We start from the raw sequence: 19,748 nt of genomic DNA, 5'->3' as shown, positions 1-19,748 counted from the left end.
TGTATAGAATTTGTACCTTTCAAATTAAAAAAATACTTTCAAGAATTGGGGGACACACACACACACACCCAGGAATACCTGTTTCAGAGTTCCAAAAGAAGGGAGTGGTTGAGTGGAAGGTCTTTAAAACTGAATTCCCAACTTTTTTTCTTCTATTATTTTTCTAACTCCAGCCCAGTTCTGAGCTCTGATTATGTTTGTCACAGGCATTGGGTAGGTCTCTCTATGAAAAGTCAAATGTATCTGATCTTGGCTGGGTGTCATAGTTAGGATGTCATAGTTAGGACATATTAAAAGCCCTGGCATTTGGTGTGTGATATATATGTTACATTATGTTTGGTTCTACACCTGTTAATGTGGTCGGACCTCCAGTGCCTTTACCTGTCTTTAACTTTCTCTATCCCAGTCCTTTAATTGTTAAAATGCAAGTTTTTCGAGCTTGGTTAGACCCATGAGCCCATCCCCTGAATTCCTTCCAGGAGGGCAACAAAGATGATCAGGGGACTGGAAACAAAGCCCTGTTAAGAGAGATTGAAAGAACTGGGCATGTTTAGCCTTGAGAAGAGAAGACTGAGGGGAGACAGGATAGCGCTCTTCAAGTCCTTGAAAGGCTGTCACAGAGAGGAAGGCCAGGATCTCTTCTCAATCATCCCAGAATGTAGGACACGGAATAATGGGCTCAAGTTACAGGAAGCCACATTCCGGCTGAACATCAGGAAAAACTTCCTGACTGTTAGAGCAATACGAGAATGGAACCAATGTCCTAGGGAGGTGGTGGGCTCTCCCACACTGGAGGCATTCAAGACGAGGCTGGACAGCCATCTGTTGGGGGTGCTCTGACTTGAATTCCTGCATTGACCAGGGGGTTGGACTTGATGGCCTTGTAAGCCCCTTCCAACCCTACTATTCTGTGATTCTATGTGTGGGGCTCTGGCTGTGGTGAGGGAAAAGCACTCTGCACATGTTCAGAAGTTTCTTCATCTTTACTCCATATCTTCCAATATCAGCCCCGGCTCAAATTAGGCCCCATTCCAATCCACTTGGTGCGTCTGATGGAAGTAGCAGGCATACATCTATGGAACCTCCTGCCACAGTAAACTAGCTAAGGGCCTCTCTACCCATTGGTCTCATAATGGCTTAACTGTCATGGCTTCCCCCAAAAGATCTTGGGAACTGTAGTCTGGCACTAAGAATGCTCTGGCAGAGATCCTTAGCTAACCCTTAGCCCCATCACTACAGTTCCCAGGGAGAACCCTCCTGGAGGGGAGGGGAAACTATCAAACTAGTTTCATTTAGAGATGCACAAAGTTGTCATTGGACTCCTGCATTCTTGTAGTTACAGACTAGCAGCTGCTCTTTACATATTTAACTACAGAGTTACTCTTTCCTTTAGGTTGTGCAAACAGCCACTGTTTGCTAAAATGCAATGTAGGGATGACAATGCCTAAATTCTATCTTCTACATTACCTAGGGAGATGAATCCTGGAATGTTTACAGTTTATCTAAAGATAATGAGGGAAATCCTGGCTCCAGAATTTTTGGGTCTGAGAGGCAAAACCTCCCTCCATTTTTGATGTGTGGGGGGAAGGGCAGAGGTCAGGACACATCCGCGACAGATTTTTGGCCACGTTGGGGATTTTTCAACTTGAGGAGGGATGAATTTGTTAGAGGAATTAGAATTTTCCAAAAATGGTAGCAACACCCCTCTGAACATTAAGGAGTGTTTTAGTGAATGCTTGCGATTCATATTCAGAATCTCCAAATATAAATCTGCAGATGGATTGTTAGTTATTTCTGAGTGCACCCCAGCCCTACAAATTGGCCCCAAACCTTGGTGCCAAGGTGACAGCAATGTTTAAAATAAAACTTTGCTCAACGGAACTTGCTGCCTTAATTCTGGATGCCTTTAGCTGTACTGGCCCCCTCCAGCTTGTAGCTATGCAGTAAAATGTCTCCCAGTTCATTATGCATTATCCTTCCTGAAAATCCAGCCCTTTTTGAGAGTAAGGAATCTCCATCCCCTTTCCGCCCTCGCCCACTCCCCATCTCTCCTCTCCTCCCATCCTCATTTCTCTTCCTGTTTTAGAACAAGGGGGATATGATGCTGATATGAAGGTTGAAAAGAAGGGTAATGTACCTTTCTTGCTGTGTGCCTTTGAGCCAGTGTTTTCTGAGTTGGAGCAGGTGCAGTCCAATTTGGAGTGACTTGCTCTGCAAAGCGAGAGGATGGGCAAAGTATCTGTCCTCAGGGAATCTGGGGAAGACTGATCCCTCCAGAAGGTGTCCACTGGGGAGCGAGGAAAGAGGGTGGGTTGAGGTCCCATGCAGGTGGAGCAGCAGTGTGGATCATCTCCTGCTAGCTGACATTAAGATCTGTAGTCCCAAAGCCAGCCGTGCCTAAAGAGAGGCCAAGTTGGATCCCAAAGCACCATGATCACCGCCTCAAAGGAAGAAACAAAGGAGCTTTCCACCCTACCCCCCCTCCCTTCAGTTTTCTCAGCAGCTGGTCCTCTCCCTCCCCAGCCCTCCTGTCTTGCAGCAAAGATGCTTCCAGCTGGGGGCTCCACCATTGGCCAGCTGTTGGAGATGACATCATCTGATGATGTAGAGGATTGGCTGGGATGGGAAAGGACTGGCCTGCTGGTTTCTTTTTAATCTTGCAGGGGGAGGGCTCGATCTGCAAAGGAGGGAGGAGGATCCCTGCAGGAGAAATGGTGGGGGTGGCTGGGCTGGGCTGGCAGTGTGTGTGGATGGGCTTAAAGGGGGGAAGCGGGAGGCACATGCTAGCACATCACAGAGATGCCTTAATAGGGGCTATCTTACTCTTTAGCCATGGATGCAAAGAGGGTGGAGTTTCAATGCATATTTATTGGCGATTCTAGTCTGCATTTATGATTTTGGGTATAGAAGCAGAGAGTGGTAGACAAGCTAGATTTATAAACACAGACTATAAAGGTGTGATCTTGTACTTGGAACTTCAGAAATTTGTAACCAGTGTACAGCAGTAGTATGTATGTGTATATAGTATATACAGTCAGGACCGTAGCTCAGTGGCAGAGCACCTGCTTTGCGTGCAGAAGGGCCCAGGTTTAATCCCCGGCTTCTCCAGGTGGGCTGGGAAAGAATCCTGCCTGAACCCCTGGAGAGCCGTTGCTGCCCGTCAGTGGATAATACCGGGCTAGATGGACCCAGGGCCTGACTCGGTATAAGGCAGCTTCCTATGTTCTACTATAGTATATGTATGCATGATACACACTCACACAGAGTAGTGTGTGTTTCTACACTGAGCCACAATTCCCGTCTGCAGGATAGGTTGGCCGTAGAGACATTGCTTTGTACAATGCAGGCTTTCTCAAGTTTTGTCCCCTGAGTTAGATTCAACGGCTGTCGTGAGATTCACTACTAGAGAAAAAGGATGGACCCTGGATAAATGTCTGCTAATGGTGTCATCAAAAATTCATCACGCTGTATAGCTTTCCAGAACGGCTGGGGCACTGGGGGAGATGTTTTGGCATCTTAACGGGATGTTTTGGCATCTTAATGGGAGAAAGATCAGGGATGGGCCTGATGCAAGGAATCTTGTCTGGTTTTGCAGAATCCTTGGTCATTTGCTGTGCTGTTCCCCCAGAAACCAAGAGAATGTCTGCAGCAGCAGATTCTTGCATGATTTGTACCAGAAATTACCATGAATAGCTTGTGCAGTCCACCATTCATCCCACTTCCCCTGCTGACCAGCAACCCAGTGTGGAGTTCTTTGCATATAAAAGTGTTTGCTTTGCCAACAGCTAGTACTGTGTACTAGCTTTACCATGATGCTTGCCCCTTGGATGACTGTCCAGTCTGTTAGGCTGGCCTTCCTTCTTCCTCCACAACTGCTTGGAAAATAAATCCCTACCTGCAAGATTTTTTTCTCATTCCTCTCCTTTTTTTTGCACAACTCAGCATGGCATGTATAGAGGCCCAAGCTATTGCTATGCATATTTAATAATTTTCTTGTCCCTGTTTTAAAACGCCTAAGCTAAGCCTGCCAGTGATGAGCCCGCTAATCCTGAAAAGAGGGAATGCATAAGTAGACCAAGAACAGCATGGGGAGGTCAGCGGAGGAAAGATATAGGAAACAAAACCATTAAGAACAGAAAATGGTAGGGGGCACAGCTCAGTGGCCAAGCCAGTGGAGGCTGGGTGCACCTGTTTCAGTGGGGCTGAGAATCTGCTCTGGATTTCAGTAAGAACCAGCCAGAACTCTAAAGAAGCTATCCAAGGTGCTGATTCTAATCCCCCAAACAGATTCAGCACCCTGGATAGTTCCTTTAGAGTTCTGACTGAAGCCCAGAGTGGATTCACAGCCCCACTGACATCGGAGCCACCAGCCTCCATTGGGCAGACACCCTGCTTTGCATGCAGAGGGTTCTGGGTTCAATCCTTGGCAGCATCTCCAGTTAAACGGATCAGGTAGTGCACGATGATAAGGATCCTTCCCTGCCTGAGACCCTGCAGAGCCACTGCCATTCAGTCACAATAGAATCCTGGGCTAGTGGATAGTCTGTCCTGGTACAAGGCACCTTCCTGTGTTCCTATGACGCCGCTGCAGAAATACCAGAAAACTGAGGAGGATAAAATAGGGCAAAGTATTTAAAATGAATTTTAACTTTCTGGATGCGCTCTATGCATTTATGATGAGTGAGAACGCGGTTGAGGTCAGATAAGTCACAAGGAGGTCTTGAACACCAATGTGCCGATGCAGATATGTGTTCCCTTTTTAATTAATTAAGCTTTGGATCCACGCTGTCGTGAATCTACCCCAAAATCATGACTTCCCATTTGCTGTTTGATGACAGCGGCATTTAATTTTGCTGCCTCTCATCTCTTTTGAGAACATAGTTTTAAAAGTGGGGAAGGGGAGATGACAATGGCTAATCACTGAGAAATTGCAAAAGTATCTGCACCCCTCCCCAGGCCAACAAGGCCTTTTCCAGACAGGTAGTCATGGTGTACCCCAACCACATTTAAAAAACTTTCCATGATACAACCCGAAGTTTCTGTTCAGTGCCAGAATTATGATATCCTGTCTCTGCATGTAATAAATGGGGAGGAGAGAATGCCACGTTGCTCTCTGCCCCGCTTTAAAAACAAAATCTAGTTTGATGTGCAATCTACCACATGAGATGGGAAGTGCACAGCTTCTTAGAAAATTAAACAAAAGGTAGGTCCATTTCTGGTTGAAATATTTCATGGAGCTAATATAGTATGAATGGAAGTCTGCTTAGGTATGGCAGAGGTAACTGCAGGCACCAGTTGGTCAGCAAACTCTAGATCGGACCCATCATTATGGAGGAATCTTGATTAAATGGAGGCTTTCTCTAACTGCGTCCCTTTTGAAGTATTTGGAATAGAGATGAGATCTGACTGGATCCCATAATCTTTGTAGTTGCAGTCTCCCCCAGCCTTGGATCAGGAAACAGATTTGTTCATTTCCAAGTTGTTGTTGTTGGATTCTCTGGTCCTCACCAGATCATTTCAGGATCCGGAGGCTCATCTTCTGTTCAATGTTCAGCTTTTCCACAGACTGCAAAACAAAGCAGAGAGGGAAGGTATTACAAAGAAGTTTGTTTTGAGTTTCAGTGTTTAGCCTCAGAACTAGTTTTCAGTGCCAGGACTCAGTCCTGGAAAACGTGACTAAAGACTAACAAAGAGGGTGGAGAGTACTACCCCCACCATTGAGAAACCAGTACCCACCACCACTCTAGGGTTAAGGGCCAACGCCCACACCAGAGGACGGAGCTCTTGTTTTTGTTCTGTCTTTTAACAATTGACCACCGGAATTAAATATGTAGCCCTACAAGAGTTCACATCTCTGCAGTGTTAGGATTCTGTACTATAGAAGCTTCCCAGTCCCTAACCAACTGGACCTTTGTGAACTCCTCAAAGGAGATGGCGTTGTCTCCATCCTTATCAGCCTCTTGGATGGTTCGGTCTGTGATGCACTCGAGTTGTTCATCTGTCACCTGGATCCCAATCATCATTCTCAACACCTGGGGTTGGGGAACAGGGACAGCAGGAGCAAAGAGGTCAGCAATTTGAGAGGGGGTGGAGGTGGGATGGGGGAATGCTTCTCTCCATCCCTCTGATCACTCATCTCTTGGTAAAGGCAAATCTTCACTTTGGGGGGTCGATCCTGAATCATAGAATGAATCACAGAATAGTAGGGTTGAGTACTGCTCACTTGAGCGCATTATTCCGTGTCCTGCACTCTGGGATGATTGAGAAGAGATCCTGACCTTCCTCTCTGTGGCAGCCTTTCAAGTACTTGAAGAGCGCTATCCTATCTCCCCTCAGTCTTCTCAAGGTTAAACATGCCCAGTTCTTTCAGTCTCTCCTCATAGGGCTTTGTTTCCAGTCCCCTGATCACCTTCATGCTCTCCAATTGCTGCCTTCACTGGGATTAATCTGAACTTAAAGCAGACCTCAGAGATTTGCCTCTAGTGCCAAGACTCTCTAGCCTGGCACAAGTGGATAAAAGAGAGTGCTTCTATGCATGTGCAGAGCACATTTCTTTTGCCACTGAGGAACAATAATTCCCCTGCACTGATTTGAGGTTGAGGAAGAAGGATTTCCATGGCACAGAAGGTGTGACTTGCAGACAGCCTTGAGCTCAGGTGTACCTCTTTAAAAAAATAAAGTACTAACCATCCCTCAGTTTAATTGCTCAAATACATTGCTTCTTTTAATTGCTCATATAATTCCTCATATATAGTTCTCCCCCACACTTGTCTTTCCAAAAGGTCATGCACACAGTAGTTACCTGAAGCATTTCTGCTCGCGAGATCTTCCCATCCTTGTCTTGATCATATAGCTGAAAAGCAACTTAACAGGCACCAGAAAGATGGGTGAGTGTTAGTAATGGCAATGGACACCCAGAGGTTTTAAGGCAGAGTGCAGAACCTCAGGCCTGGGGCCCCAATCTGGCTCTCTAGGGGTCCCCAGAAGGCCAGGCCCCTTTCCCCTGGCCCCACATCCTTTCTCCCAACCACCAATTCTTGGGTGGTTTCCTGGCTTTTGTGCAGTTTTTTCCCCATTCTAAAGGGTTGAAATGCCTCTCCTAAGACTTAGTTATAGGTATTCAGAGCTTTAAGCTAAAGTATGCTTGTATTTTTGGCCCCACCCTTTTTTGCCATTACCCCTGCCCACCACTGGAATATGGCCCCCAGGAGCTTCTCTGAAATGGCATTTGGCCCTTGGGCTGAAAGAGCTTCTGCATCCCTGTTATAAGGGCTAGATACACTTCATGCTGCCCCACCTACAGTATTCAATTTCAGCAAGGAAGGTTAATGTCCAGATTGTGTGTGAGTGTGGTGCTTCTGTTATCACACAGCAAAACTGGGAAAATTTGGCACTGATTGCAGAATTCTGCCTCTTAGGCATCTCAGCTTTCACTTAAAAACAAAGAACAAAACCAAGTTTCTAGTCCTTATAGCTACAAGTGGTACTGCTTACCACCCTGCTGTGGTTCCCCCCCACCCCCCGTCACCCCTGTGATATATACTCACACTTCAGCTTGCTAAGCCGGCTGTTCACGCTGTCTGAGCCTATGGGCCCTTCCACTGGCCGGAAGTGGGCCAGCACACGAGCAAATGTTCGAAAATCAGTGGTCTCTCTCCTAGGGAGGAACAAGGCCCTTCATAGTCCCACACTTACTTCAGCAAGGCATTTTGTGACTCAGCCTGAGGAAGTTTCACCGTTAGCATTTCCACAGGGGTTGTACAAGAGGCAGGCTGTCTGTCCCTGCCTCTTGCCTCTCAGTTTTGTGACTTCTCTCTGCCTGGACTCTGGGCAACTACCCGCAAGATGCCACTCTCTCCTGCTTTGCCAGTTCTCCGCAAGGTCAGGAAGAAGCTCTGTGTGGCTCTTATTCATTCACTCACTTATTACATTTCTGTACCACCCAATAGCTGAAGCTCTCGGAGGAGGCACCCAGAGCAGGGCCTTGGGCGCTGAGCGTAGTGCGCAGGTCAGTTCATGCTGGGAGAGGCGCTCCATCAGGTACTGTGGTCCTGAGCCATGTAAGGCTTTATCGGTCAAAACCAGCGCTTTGAATCAGGCTTGGGAACTTACAGGCAGCCGATGCAAGGGGGGCAGGAGTGGTGCTACATGTTCGGACCTCCTCATCCCTGTCATCAGTCTGGCTGCCCCTTTTTGCACAAGCTGCAGCTTCTGAACCGTCTTCAAAGGCAACGCCACATAAAGCTCATTTCAGTAATCTAACTTGGAGGTTACCAGAGCATAGACAACTGAAGCCAGGTTATCCCTGTCCATAGCTGGGCCACCAACCAAAGTTGGTAGAAGGCACTCTGTGCCACTGAGGCCACCTGAGCCTCAAGTGACAAAGAGGGCTCCAGGAGGACCCCCAAGCTGTGAACCTGCTCCTTCGGGGGAATGCACCCCATCCAGGGGAAGCTGAATGTCCTCCATCATGTCAGAAGAACCGCCCACCAACAGCATCTCAGTCCTGTCTGGATTGAGCTTCAGTTTATGAGCCCTCATCCAGTCCACTGTCACAGCCAGGCACTGATCTAGCACATCCACAGCCTCACCTGATGAAGATGAAAAGGAGGAATAGTGCTGCACAGCTGATGACCGCACTCAACAGTTTCATGCAGATGTTGAGGGACAAAACCAACCCTGTGGAACCCCATGCTGGAGAATCCACGGGGCCGAGCAATATTCCCTAAGCACCACCTTCTGGAGCCACCCCTCCCAAGAGGTACTCCAGTGCAGTACCTCTCACTCCCACCTCAGACTATTGTCCCAGAAGGATACCATGGTCGAAGGTATCAAAAGCTGCTGAGAGACCAAGGAGAATCAACAAAGTCACTCTCCCCCTGTCTCTCTCCTGACATAGGTCATCATACAGGGTGACCAAGGCTCTGCCCAAAACCTGGCCTGAACCCCGACTGAGATGGATCCAGATAATCGGTCTCATCCAAGAGCGTCTGGAGGTTGGCAACCACCTGCTTAAGGACCTTGCCCAGGAAAGGAACATTTAGCACCAGTGGTCTCACCACTGCCTCTTTCAGGCGGCCTGGAACCACTCCCTCTCGCAAGGAGGCATTAATCACCTCTCTGGCCTGCCTGGCTATTCCCCCCCTGCCAGTTTTTATAAGCCAAGAGGGGCAAGGATCTAATATGGAAGTGGTTGCATGAAGCTGTCCAAGCACCTTATCAGCGTCCCTGAGCTATACCAACTGAAACTCATCCGAAAATCCATAGGGTGGTTTCTTATGCAACCATAGGATGAGCTCTCCAGCCACTTTAGGAGATTCGGGAATTGGGAGTGAGGAGAGCAACCTGTGCATGCTAGCCACCAACAGCAAATGTTTCCTTGGAAGAAGTATAATAGCCAGAACCAAACAGCAGCAGCAGCAGCAGGCAGGGTAAGAGCTCTCGTGGTACTCTCTGTTGGTCTAGTACCCTGCAGAAATATGTTCTACCTCCTCAGCAGCAGCTGAAGTTGCAGCATTGTCTGGCGTGGGTTACAGAGCTGGTGGATATTGGCATCCCTCGGCAAGGGCCATTGCACATTCTTGGCTTCCTGCATCTCCACATCTCCATCTTGTCCAAAATTGAACTTTTCAATTTCAGATGACATTCAGATGTGGAGGAGTAGGGAGCACAGGCTGCTGATATATCTCCCCCCCCCCCCCCGGCCTGGTATCTGTCAGGTCTGAAGCTGCTCTATTAGCTGCTGGCTATTACCTTGAACCAGCCTGGCAGAGAAGTCTATGAATGGTGTGAGGTCACAGTAAACATTACTAGCTTTGCTACCCATGTTCGCCATTCGCGGCAAAAGAAACCACTCTCTCTTTTCCTCCTTAAGTTAAAAAAATCCCAAGGTAAACAAGCTGTTCGCAGGCCTCTGGTACGCCACCAGTTGGCCTTTGGTCCACGAAGCTCTGATTCCCCCATAATAGCAGAATTGGGGGAAGTGCGGGCAGCCCCTAATCAGTGTTTTGGGCTAAACTTTTTTGTTTGTTTGTTTTGCATGTGCACATACCCATCTTGGAAGAAGGCGTTGATGATCCGGTCCCCGATGGGGTTCACTGCTAGCTCTCCGATCCCTTCGAGGTCACCTTTGCTGTAGAGTAAGAGAGAGTGTGTAGCTTTAAGAAAGTTTGTATTTGTAGCAGCTTAAGCAATAGACATGTGTAATTTTATTTATTTTAAAGCATTTATATACAGCTTTTCTGCTCAGAATGAGTATCCAGAATGATTGATGACCAAAAAAAGGGGAGGGAGGGACACACACACAAATTATTAAATACAAATGTTAGTTTGTCATAGCAGAAAAAAAATAATCAAGGTTCCTGTCCTCCTGGTGAGACGTTCTGTGAATGCTTAACCTAAATCTCCTTGCTTATTGTTTTGAAAGCTTTGATTTGTTTATAGTGGGTATTGTGAATCATTGTTGTCTCTTTCTTCTGTGATCCTTCTAAGCATTTGGGAAGCGGAAAATTGTACATGCTTTCATGCTGTTGGTGCTTGTGCACTGCAACCTACTAATACAGGAGTGCAGGACTAGTACTATTCCCTCTAACTATGTGTGTGAATAGTTATGTATTATCATCTGTGTGCTAGGTGCTGTACAGAAAGTGGTAGCAATTATGAGATTTCTGCCCAAATGGCTTATCTTTTTATAGAAGGTGAACACAAGGGGAAAGGTTAAGGCATTGACAAATAAGGAAAGAGGAGGTGGCGTGACATAGCAGCTAAGGCTTCACTCACACTAGGCATTTACTGTGGAATTGCCATGCTTCCTTCACTCACTTTTTACAGGTCATCTACATGACATTGTCATCAAATGTTGTCCTCCTGGGTTTTCCCACACAGTTCTTCCATCTTTACTCAGACCACAGAAAATCTGATTTACTTATTTTTAAAAGAACAGAGCAGTATTACAATCTCTGCAGGTGCAGACTGTTCTTAGTGCTACTATTCAAACCTTTCCTAGAGGTGAGATTTTGACATGTGTGCTGATGCATTGGCAGGTGAACCTGTCAACACTTGTCACGCCTTCTCTATTACATTTCTGGTGGGATCCTTTTTTATCAGAGATTTCTTTTTCTTTTTTTAATCAGCCTTTTAATTAATGCTAAAAAGTATTTTCAGCTACATTTTAAATAATTGCACATATTTGCTCAATAGAACTCAAGTGAAAGAGTTTTATAATGCAGATTTTTTAAAAAAAAATGATTACTGACGCCCCCCAGCTGCTTTTTTGGTTGCTATTTTAACCATGGCCATGTTCACACATCACCAAAAACCATGGTTTATTGTGACATGTGAATGTGGCCAGTGGGGGGGTGGGGGGGTGTTCCGATTTGCCCTCACACACTTGATAATTTATTTATTTACAATATTTGTAGGCCATCCTATATTTTTTAACATTTTAAAAAACATTTTTACTACTCTTGAATGTAAATGGGAAATAGCTCTAAAATAAAGAAAAACTTCCGTTCACATTTCTACCATTCAGCTTCACTGGATGACCCCATTGGGTTCTAGGATTATTAAATCCACTTTCTCCACACCATGCATAATTTCATACTCCTCAGTTATGTCTGCCCTCACTCACCCTTTTCCTAAGCTACACAGTCCCAGACATTGTAACCTTTCCTCATGGCAGAGTTGCCTCAGCCCCTTGATAGCTTTGGTTGCCATGTTCTGCATCTTTTCCAGCTCTACAATATCCTTTTTGAGGTGTGAGTCTCCAAGTCAACACAGCGCATCTGACATTTGGAGCAGGAAACAACCGAGATGCTTGGATCTATGTTTCGTAGGTCTATCTGGGGGTGAGGGATGGAGCGTTTACAGGAGGCTGGGCTAGATGGCCTCTTGGTTCCTTTCCAGTTCTCTGCTTGTTCTCCACCCTTCCCTTCCCTTACCTGAGGTAGCCCTTCTCATCCTTGTCCAAGGCCTGGAAACGCTGGTGAAGGCGCAGAACACTAGCTTGGGAGACTGGTGGGTGCAACAGAAAAGGAGAATTTAATGATTAACCAAAGAAAGTGCTGCAGGTCGAGGGTACAATGACCTTGAAATGAGTGTATTAAAAATAAGTCAGCAGCAATTACCATCCCCCTGAATTAAGATGTTAACTATTTGCAACTTAGAGCGCAAGTTCAGGCAGGTGTGCTTGGCAAGGAAATCAGAGGAGTGTGGCTGTATTTGCTGCAGCATCAAGGTTTGCAGATATGGAGCACATGCCAGGAAACGTGCAGATTGGTTGCTGGAAAAAGGCTTGAGGGAGTGAGGCTTATCCCACTGGGGCAGCACCAACGGCCCCAGGGGGAAGCGGAGAGTGTGAACTCCACAGCATGGCTGCCCCGGGCCCACTATAGTCCCAGTAAGGAAGAGCCCTGGTCTTGTTTAAAGCCTGGAGTGAGGCCTGCTGTGTGCTTAATGAGAAGTACCTCACTTCTCTGGGCCGAGGAACGATGAATTCTGCATTCTATATAAGTTAGCCAAATTGGCATATATTTGCATATTTTGCACAATTTATATAATTAGAAGAGCCTCATCTCCTCCAGCGTCACACAGCAGCCAATCAGATGCCTCTGGGAAGCCCACAACAGGATGTGAAGGCAATAGCCTTCTCCTGCTGTTCCTGACAGCTGATATCCTGCAGCATACTGCCTCTGAACATGGAGGATCTGTTTAGTTTTTGTGTTGCTATTGACCCATGCAGGCCACTAAAATCCATTGCCCTGAGCACTGGGACCCTCCCAGGCCTCCACTCATCTCCCAGCTTTTGCGGCTTGGCTAGGCATTGCCCAAAGGCTTTGAAGGGGTTGCCCCCTTAAGGCAGGGATGAAGAACCTCTGGCCTGAGGGCTTAATCCAGCCCGCGGCGGTTCTGCAGACCCTCCTTGGGCTCCACCAGGGTTCTTCCCCCTCTGGAAGAATTCCCGTATTCCTGCTGTTATCTCTGATCCGTGTGGGAATGCAGGCAGCACCAGGCAAGCAGCTTCACATGGCTGCTCCTCCCTGCACCAGCAGAGTCCCTTTCTCCATGCTGAGACAGGCGCAGAATCATAGAATAGTAGGGTTGGGAGGGGCCTACAAGGCCATCGAGTCCATAGAACTCTATGCTTCTCTCAGCTAGGAGAAAGGCAAAATGCGGGGAGGGGGGATAATGTCAGTGAGTATTTCCCACAGGGGGCCTGATGGGGGAAAATTCACCCCCCACCACAAGACAGTTCTGCACTCCTACCTTAAGGGCTAGAAACTTGCTTTTAAAACTAGAACTGGACTAGGTGCCCACTTGATTCTATTGTGGACAGGATATATCTAAATAGAACAGGTGTCTGCTTATCTGACAGGCCTTTCATGACTCCAGTGAAGAGTTGCAGCCTTGAATTGGTACTGAGTGGGCTGATTGCTTTTGGAACCAACTTCAGGGTGGTTTCTTTTGTGGGTGGGGCAAGCACAAAACTCTAGTGTTATCCTCTTTTTCTTTGGTGCACAGAGCTTCAGATAAACTCATATTATTGAGGATTTGAGAAATTGAATTTTAGTCACCAGGAGGACCCAGATGAAAGGAAAAACAGATCCCATAAATCTGATGTGTCTGCTCTCCAAGGAAAAGTGACAAGCCCGGAGCAATAAAGAAAGTCAGTGATACATTGGCATTTTATTTTTGTTTTTAAACAACCACCCCAAACCTCCGCCCTCCCCACCCAGGGGATTTAATACTCCCCCCCCCAACATTGGGAAGCAAAGGTAGCCCTTTGCTATGAAAGCCAGTACTATCTCCTCCCTTTCCTCCCGGTGGAATCTCTCAGACAATAAGAGGCCAGCTGCCAGATTAGACGGAGATTTTGGGTGCGGCCAGCCTCCAGCTCAGCCCCAACAGTTCCTCTTTAGACCAAAACTGCTGGTCAGAGAAGCCCTTAAACGGGGGCGGGGGGGCTCTGCTCTGCTCTGCTCTGCTCTGCTCTGCAAAGCTGAAGTTCTTTCCCAATTCCCCAGCCCCCACCGCCACATACACACAAAGGGCTCCATTGTTTCGAGTCCTTGTTTTTTACTTGCTTTTATTTGTACAACAATAACAAAATATATGCTTTTTTTCCCCACAGCTGCAAAGTACCCAGGAGTTCTGTCCCCTCCCAATACCTACCCCCACACTTATCCACTCGACCTTATTCCCGTTTCCAAAGTCGGGAGTAAAGTTTGTGGCTCTCTAGCCTCCTTCAGTTTGTAACCACTGCTCTCTGCCCCAGGATAAGAATTGGATGGAGCCAGGTGTCTTGCCTTGGGGGTGGCTGCAACTTGCCAAGAAGAACGTGGAGATCCTGACTATTCCCCACGCCTGCCCCCTCTCTGGCTACTGGCCTTCGCAACCTAGGCATAAAATACTAGCAGCCTGAAGACCTAGAGCCCTTCACCCCTTTTTCTTTAAGACCCCCCTCCCCCCGCAGCCTTTAACTAGAACCCAGGAGTCCTGCAACCCTTTTGCCCCTTCTTACCCCACCCTAATCAAGCCCCCCACCCCAGTGCTTCAGCAATGAAGTTCGGACTTCGATTCTCCCTGATCACAAAGATCTCTCATCTTTCATCTACAAATTCTACATCCCTTCCCACTACTTGACTGATCTAACCACTAGGCACAACTCCCCTTCCTAGTCTGAAACCATCAGGGCTTTAATTCGAACTTGGGCTCCGTAGGGCTGAGCTCCGTGAAACTCGTTTCCTGTGCTAAGGGCAATCTCTCTGGGACATTAACGAGTACTTCGGGGCCAATGCAGAGCGCATTATAAAGTGGGGCTCCCAATTTGGGGTGGGGAGGGAAGTTGGAAGACCACTTGGAGCTCTGGCACCTCTCTTTAGAAATCAACTGCTGCCTCCCAGCCTACTGCTAAATCCCCCCCCCCCATTTCCCCCTCAGTTTGATAATACCAAACTGCACGCACTTAAGGGAAAGGAAACCGTTCTCTGAAATTTTCCTTACAGCCAGTTTCTGTCATGATCGCCTCCTGGTCAGGGATAGTGAGCGGCTGGGAATTTTGGGCTCCCATCTCGAAGCGGTCTGTCCCGCTCCAGGGCAGCCGGAGCTATTTACGGGGCGCGCGCGCAAGAACGCTTGCATATTAATATCGCAGCACCTCCCGACTTCAGAGCAACACCCCGTCCCCTGCTGCTATCAAAGCAAGACAGCTAATCGGCTGCAAGAGGAGGAGGGACCCGGGAAGGGCAAGGCAGAGTTACGTTAAGGTGGAAATGCAGAATGCACGAGGCAATGCTATGACACTGTCAAAATTCGGTATGCAAGCCTCTGAATTGCACAGATCTCCTCTTAAGCTGAATGTTCAAAAGGCGGGGGGGGGGGGCAGGGACAAGCCAAAGGGACTCCAGACGCGGAGCGGCCTTTGAAGAATTCTGGGAAACCACAGTTGGTGGGAAATCTGGCTGCCGGGCTGTTGACTGAAAACCGGCTGCCCAAAGAGCGTATGATCCCACTTCTGAAACATCTGCGATGGCTTCCATTTGGTTTCTGGGCCCAATTCAGAGGGCTTGTTTTGACTTTCAGAGCCCTCAGTGGCCTGACTCCAGAGTGCCTGAAGGATGGCCTCTTCCCATATGCACTTACCCACTTTGCAAGTTCTTCGGAGGCCTTGCTTCTGCTGCTTCTCTCACATTTTGAAGTATGGCGAGGTGCTGGATGCCTGGTTCTCCCCAGGACAGGGCCTTTTCCATGTTGGCGCCAAGTCTCTGGAGCTCCCTCCCCAGGAGAGATTTGTTTTTCCCTCTTTGCCAGTGGCTTGACAGCAGCACGCTGGGATTTCAGAGGGTGCTGTCCCCCCCCCCCCCAGCAATGTTGTTGTTTCTTGCTGCTGGCTGCGTCTTGGTTTTTATTGGTGCTTTTTTACTTATTTTAATAATTTAATGTTTTTAATATGGATCTGTGTTATTCTGTAAAGAGCCTTGAAATGCTTTGGCACAAAAGGTGGGATATAAATATTTTAATAATATGTGCAAATGTGCAAACGATTCCCAAGAGGCAACTATAACCAAGTGTCTGCGTTATCCCCTTTTGCGGCTTGACTGGTGCAAAGAGAGAATTGCTAATCAGAGCACCACTTCAGAGGAGGTAATAGATGTGGGCAGGAGGAGCTCTGCCCCTCCTGTGTAGATGTGCCTGCCCCCTCAGCTGTAACCACCCTCTCTGATGTTCTGTGCTTCTTTCTACATGGTTCTCTACATTTTTATAAGCTTTTCCCCATCATGCAACAACGGGGTCCAGAAACTTGCTGTTTTTAGAAGCAAGTTGATGGCGGGCTGTGTTGAAATGTAGCCAAATTAGATAGTCCCTTAGGCCAAGACATCAAGGAATATTACTAGCAAGAGGGAGGAAGCTTTATTGGGAGCAGCAGTTCGTATCATTCTGGAATGTCTTGATCGAGTGACTTGATTCAGCGCTGAGACACGAGGGGGCGCTGCTGGAATGCAGTGCGGGGTCTTTGGGTGAAGGGAAAGGGGCGATTGGGTACAGCCCCCCAAAGCAAATACGTTTTATGCTTTATTATCACTGAGATGTCCACCTATTTCAAGGGTTGTGTGTGGGGGGGGAACTGGAGGGAAGCAACCCCACCCAGCCTCTTTGAACTAGGGTTGCCAACTTCTGTGTTCAAAAATCCTGACATGTTATTGCTAACTTCTGTGTCCAAAAATCCTGACATGTTAACAGGAGTGCCTCTGAGCATGTGCAGTTTTTTGTCTGCTGGTGCTAAAAAATAAAATTTAGAACCTAAGAGAAAAGTGTGTCTCAGCATATAAAGATAGGCAGTGTAAGGTCTTTCCAATCTGAAATTATTTGATGCTAAAACTTCAGGCTGTGTACCGATGAGGGATATTTTCAGAAATGGGGTGGGTAGGTTGTAGCACTGCCATAGCCCATCTTCATATTTAATTTTAGCATGTCCCACTGCAGGCCTATCGTTGATGTTTTCCAGGTTTCTGTATTGCTTCAAGGCCTTTATTGGAAAAGCCAGAACAACCCTCTCTTCTCCCCCTTCCCCCCACGCCCTGCCCTACAGGGATAGCCAGCTTTGCAGTAGAAGATGTGCAAATCTTTGTGTGATTCTTTCAGATAGTGTCCATGAATTAGTTCCCATCATGCCGACAGTATTTTGAGGAGTGATCCCCACCCCCTCACTAGCCTCACAGATGTGTTAATGTATCCCTTTAAAAACAGTGTAAAAAGTTTTTCTTAGCAATGAAATTAGCTTGACCAGAAGTTGCTGCCATACAACTGAGAGTTATTTCAACACTCCCTTGCATAGCCTGGGATGGGGAAGGGGAAAGCACCACGACAAATGCTGGCCCCCTCCCTTGTTATCAAGCTGCTGATGCTGGATCAAGGGGTGGGGGAGTCACATCCCTGGCTCTAAAGAAACAGTTTTCAGGATGCAGCCTTAGATTCCATGCAAGGCCTCCAATCTCATTTGAATAGGGCTGTTTGTTCCTGTAACTGATCTAAACTCTCTGCAGCGAGATTAATCAAATAAGGAAGGCTTAACCTGAGACAGCGTTCAGTTCTGGAAAATCAGAAGTTGCAAAAAAATGTTCCTCTGAGGGTTGGTTCATTGCTTGATTGTGCGATGCTGAAGGGGTGGGCTGACTCCATTCAAAAGTATCCTGTTTTATATGACAGCTTGATCCTGTGTTGGCTCATTGCAACATCAAGCGATGATCTGTGTGCGGGAATTATCAAGTGGCGACTGTGCCTGTGTGACTCAGCCCTGCATCAGTACCTGCTGAATGCCTTTTTCTTAGTACTAATTGCAACTCCCAGTTCTGAAAGTCAAGCATCCAGGCACATCTGAACTAGGCTTCTCATCTTATTTTAGAAATTAAGCACAGTGGAGTTGCTGTGAGCGTGATCTAAAGAGTTTGTTATGTTTGCAAGACCTGTGATGCTCCCATCTTGAGTCATAAGCTTTGTGTTTAGTGTAGTTCTGTTTATGTTTTCTTAACATGTTTAGTTTTTGCCATGACACTTTGTATTTGTGGAAGCAGCAGCTTTCATGTTTGATTAATGTGGTTGTAAACTGCATTAACATGTGGACAACACTCGATACCCTGTAATGGGTGCTGCTAATTTTTGCAGCTGTTCTAACTGCTTCTATTTCATTCATACAACACTTTCATTATTTTTAGTGTTCTGGCACCACCCTTTTGTCGGGCAGATGAAACTAACTGTAGCGGAGAGGTTGGTGATTTGCCCAAGGCCCCACAACAGATTCATGGCAGAGGAGATACTGGAACCTTGGTCTCTCAAGATTCCACGTGGTGCCTCCAGCCATGGAGCTTTGACTCTATCTAGGGCATAGTTTTCACTGGGTTGAGGAGGCCTTCACCTAGGAGAGTGATGCTAAGTAGAAATCAATCTGGTTTAATTTTTGATTGCCCTAATTCTTTCTAGGGGAGAAAATGGTGATGGTAGCTTTTACTGGGCCAACCACTGAGTGTGCGCGCATGTTTTTAAATGCTGAACATTCCTTTCATAAGAACTCCAGCTTCCTGACGCCCAGCATGCCTACCTCTAAGCATTTCTCAATGCCTATCTTAGGGCTGGAAAGAGGATTTCCCGCCTTCCCCGCCTTTCCCTGCCCTTTCTGACATTAACACCAGACACCCTGGGGATGGGGGGGACACATTAATTTTTCAGCCATGTGTTGACAGCTGCTTGTAAACAGCTGCCCTAGGGGTGGCAGGTCAGCACCTTTCACACTTGCCTGCCTTATGGTTTCCCTATTAACACTTTGCTCTGTTAGTTCAGGGAGCTGGTCTCCTGGGGACAGGGAGAAGGGGACAAAGGTTTAGAAGTAATTCATCTTAAGGGACCTCTGTTCAGGGAGACCTGGTAGAGTACAGTCAAAAGTTTTTCCATCCCTGCTACGAACAGGGCCCCACCATCACTATAATACTGGACAAACAGGCCACCAACAAAAGCTCAGTTGGAGGAGAATTCTTCACCCTGTCCATCATAGCATGAAAAAGCTGATGTGGGTATGAAGTACCAGCAGTGGGTTTAAATTAAAATATGAGGGAAAAGTTCCTAACTTTCTCAGAGGTGTAAGGAGCTGGGAACCAACTTCAGCCTCCTCTGGAAGGTGGTTCCAGGGAAGGTTGTGGAATCTCCTTCTTTTGGAGGTTTTCACAAACAGTGGGGGATTGGTGGGCATACAGTGGGAATACCTAAAGTTCACCAGTTTTATTAAACTGCTCTTGCAATTTGGAGTGGGTTGATTTAGGTATTGAAATTCCTGTTTCATGATGGGAATGCACTAGGTGATTCCACTGGGTGTCTCCCAACACTGCTCATATCCTGTTTATGGGTGTAAAGGTTCTGATGCTTGTCCCTCTCAGAAGGGCTTTCCCTATGTGTTAGTGAGTGCATGTGTGTGTATGGGGTGGGGGGGGAGAGCTGACTGTGCATACATCTTTTATGTGCATGGAAGTGTTCATCTAGGGCTGGCCCACTTCTACAAACAATGCATGGAGCGAGATACCCATAAGCACCCTTGCTGTGCTGCGGACGATGCCATGGTAGAGCTTTTGGATAAAGTGGCGAGGGTCTTGGGTGACACCTCTCAGATAGTTGTTGTGCAGTTCCTTGGGCAGGCAAAATGTCTTGGGGCTAGTCCCCACCCCTCCAGAGAAATAAATGGAGACGCCAGTTTGCACAGGGTCTGT

The 19,748-nt window shown here is 47.2% G+C and overlaps 1 protein-coding gene across 1 annotated transcript; it reads right to left on the bottom strand.

Annotated features, from left to right (window-relative positions):
• Positions 1-2,849: 2,849 nt before the first annotated feature.
• On the bottom strand, positions 2,850-15,165 carry LOC146337488 (calcineurin B homologous protein 2-like). The gene is made up of 7 exons (XM_084814693.1): positions 15,001-15,165; positions 11,940-12,012; positions 10,052-10,132; positions 7,548-7,657; positions 6,803-6,864; positions 5,910-6,032; positions 2,850-5,566 (listed from the first exon to the last, which is right to left on the bottom strand). Exons 1-7 carry the CDS (start codon positions 15,065-15,067, stop codon positions 5,513-5,515), a joined length of 570 nt encoding a protein of 189 aa, XP_084670819.1. The 5' UTR covers positions 15,068-15,165; the 3' UTR covers positions 2,850-5,512.
• Positions 15,166-19,748: the final 4,583 nt, after the last annotated feature.

Source organism: Heloderma suspectum, chromosome 10 (assembly GCF_057233095.1).
Source record: "Heloderma suspectum isolate Gila_16-S chromosome 10, 16-S_ref, whole genome shotgun sequence".
NCBI classification, from domain to species: domain Eukaryota; kingdom Metazoa; phylum Chordata; class Lepidosauria; order Squamata; family Helodermatidae; genus Heloderma; species Heloderma suspectum.
The sequence above is the reverse complement of the archived record's forward strand: the minus strand, read 5'-3'. Positions and strand labels throughout refer to the sequence as shown.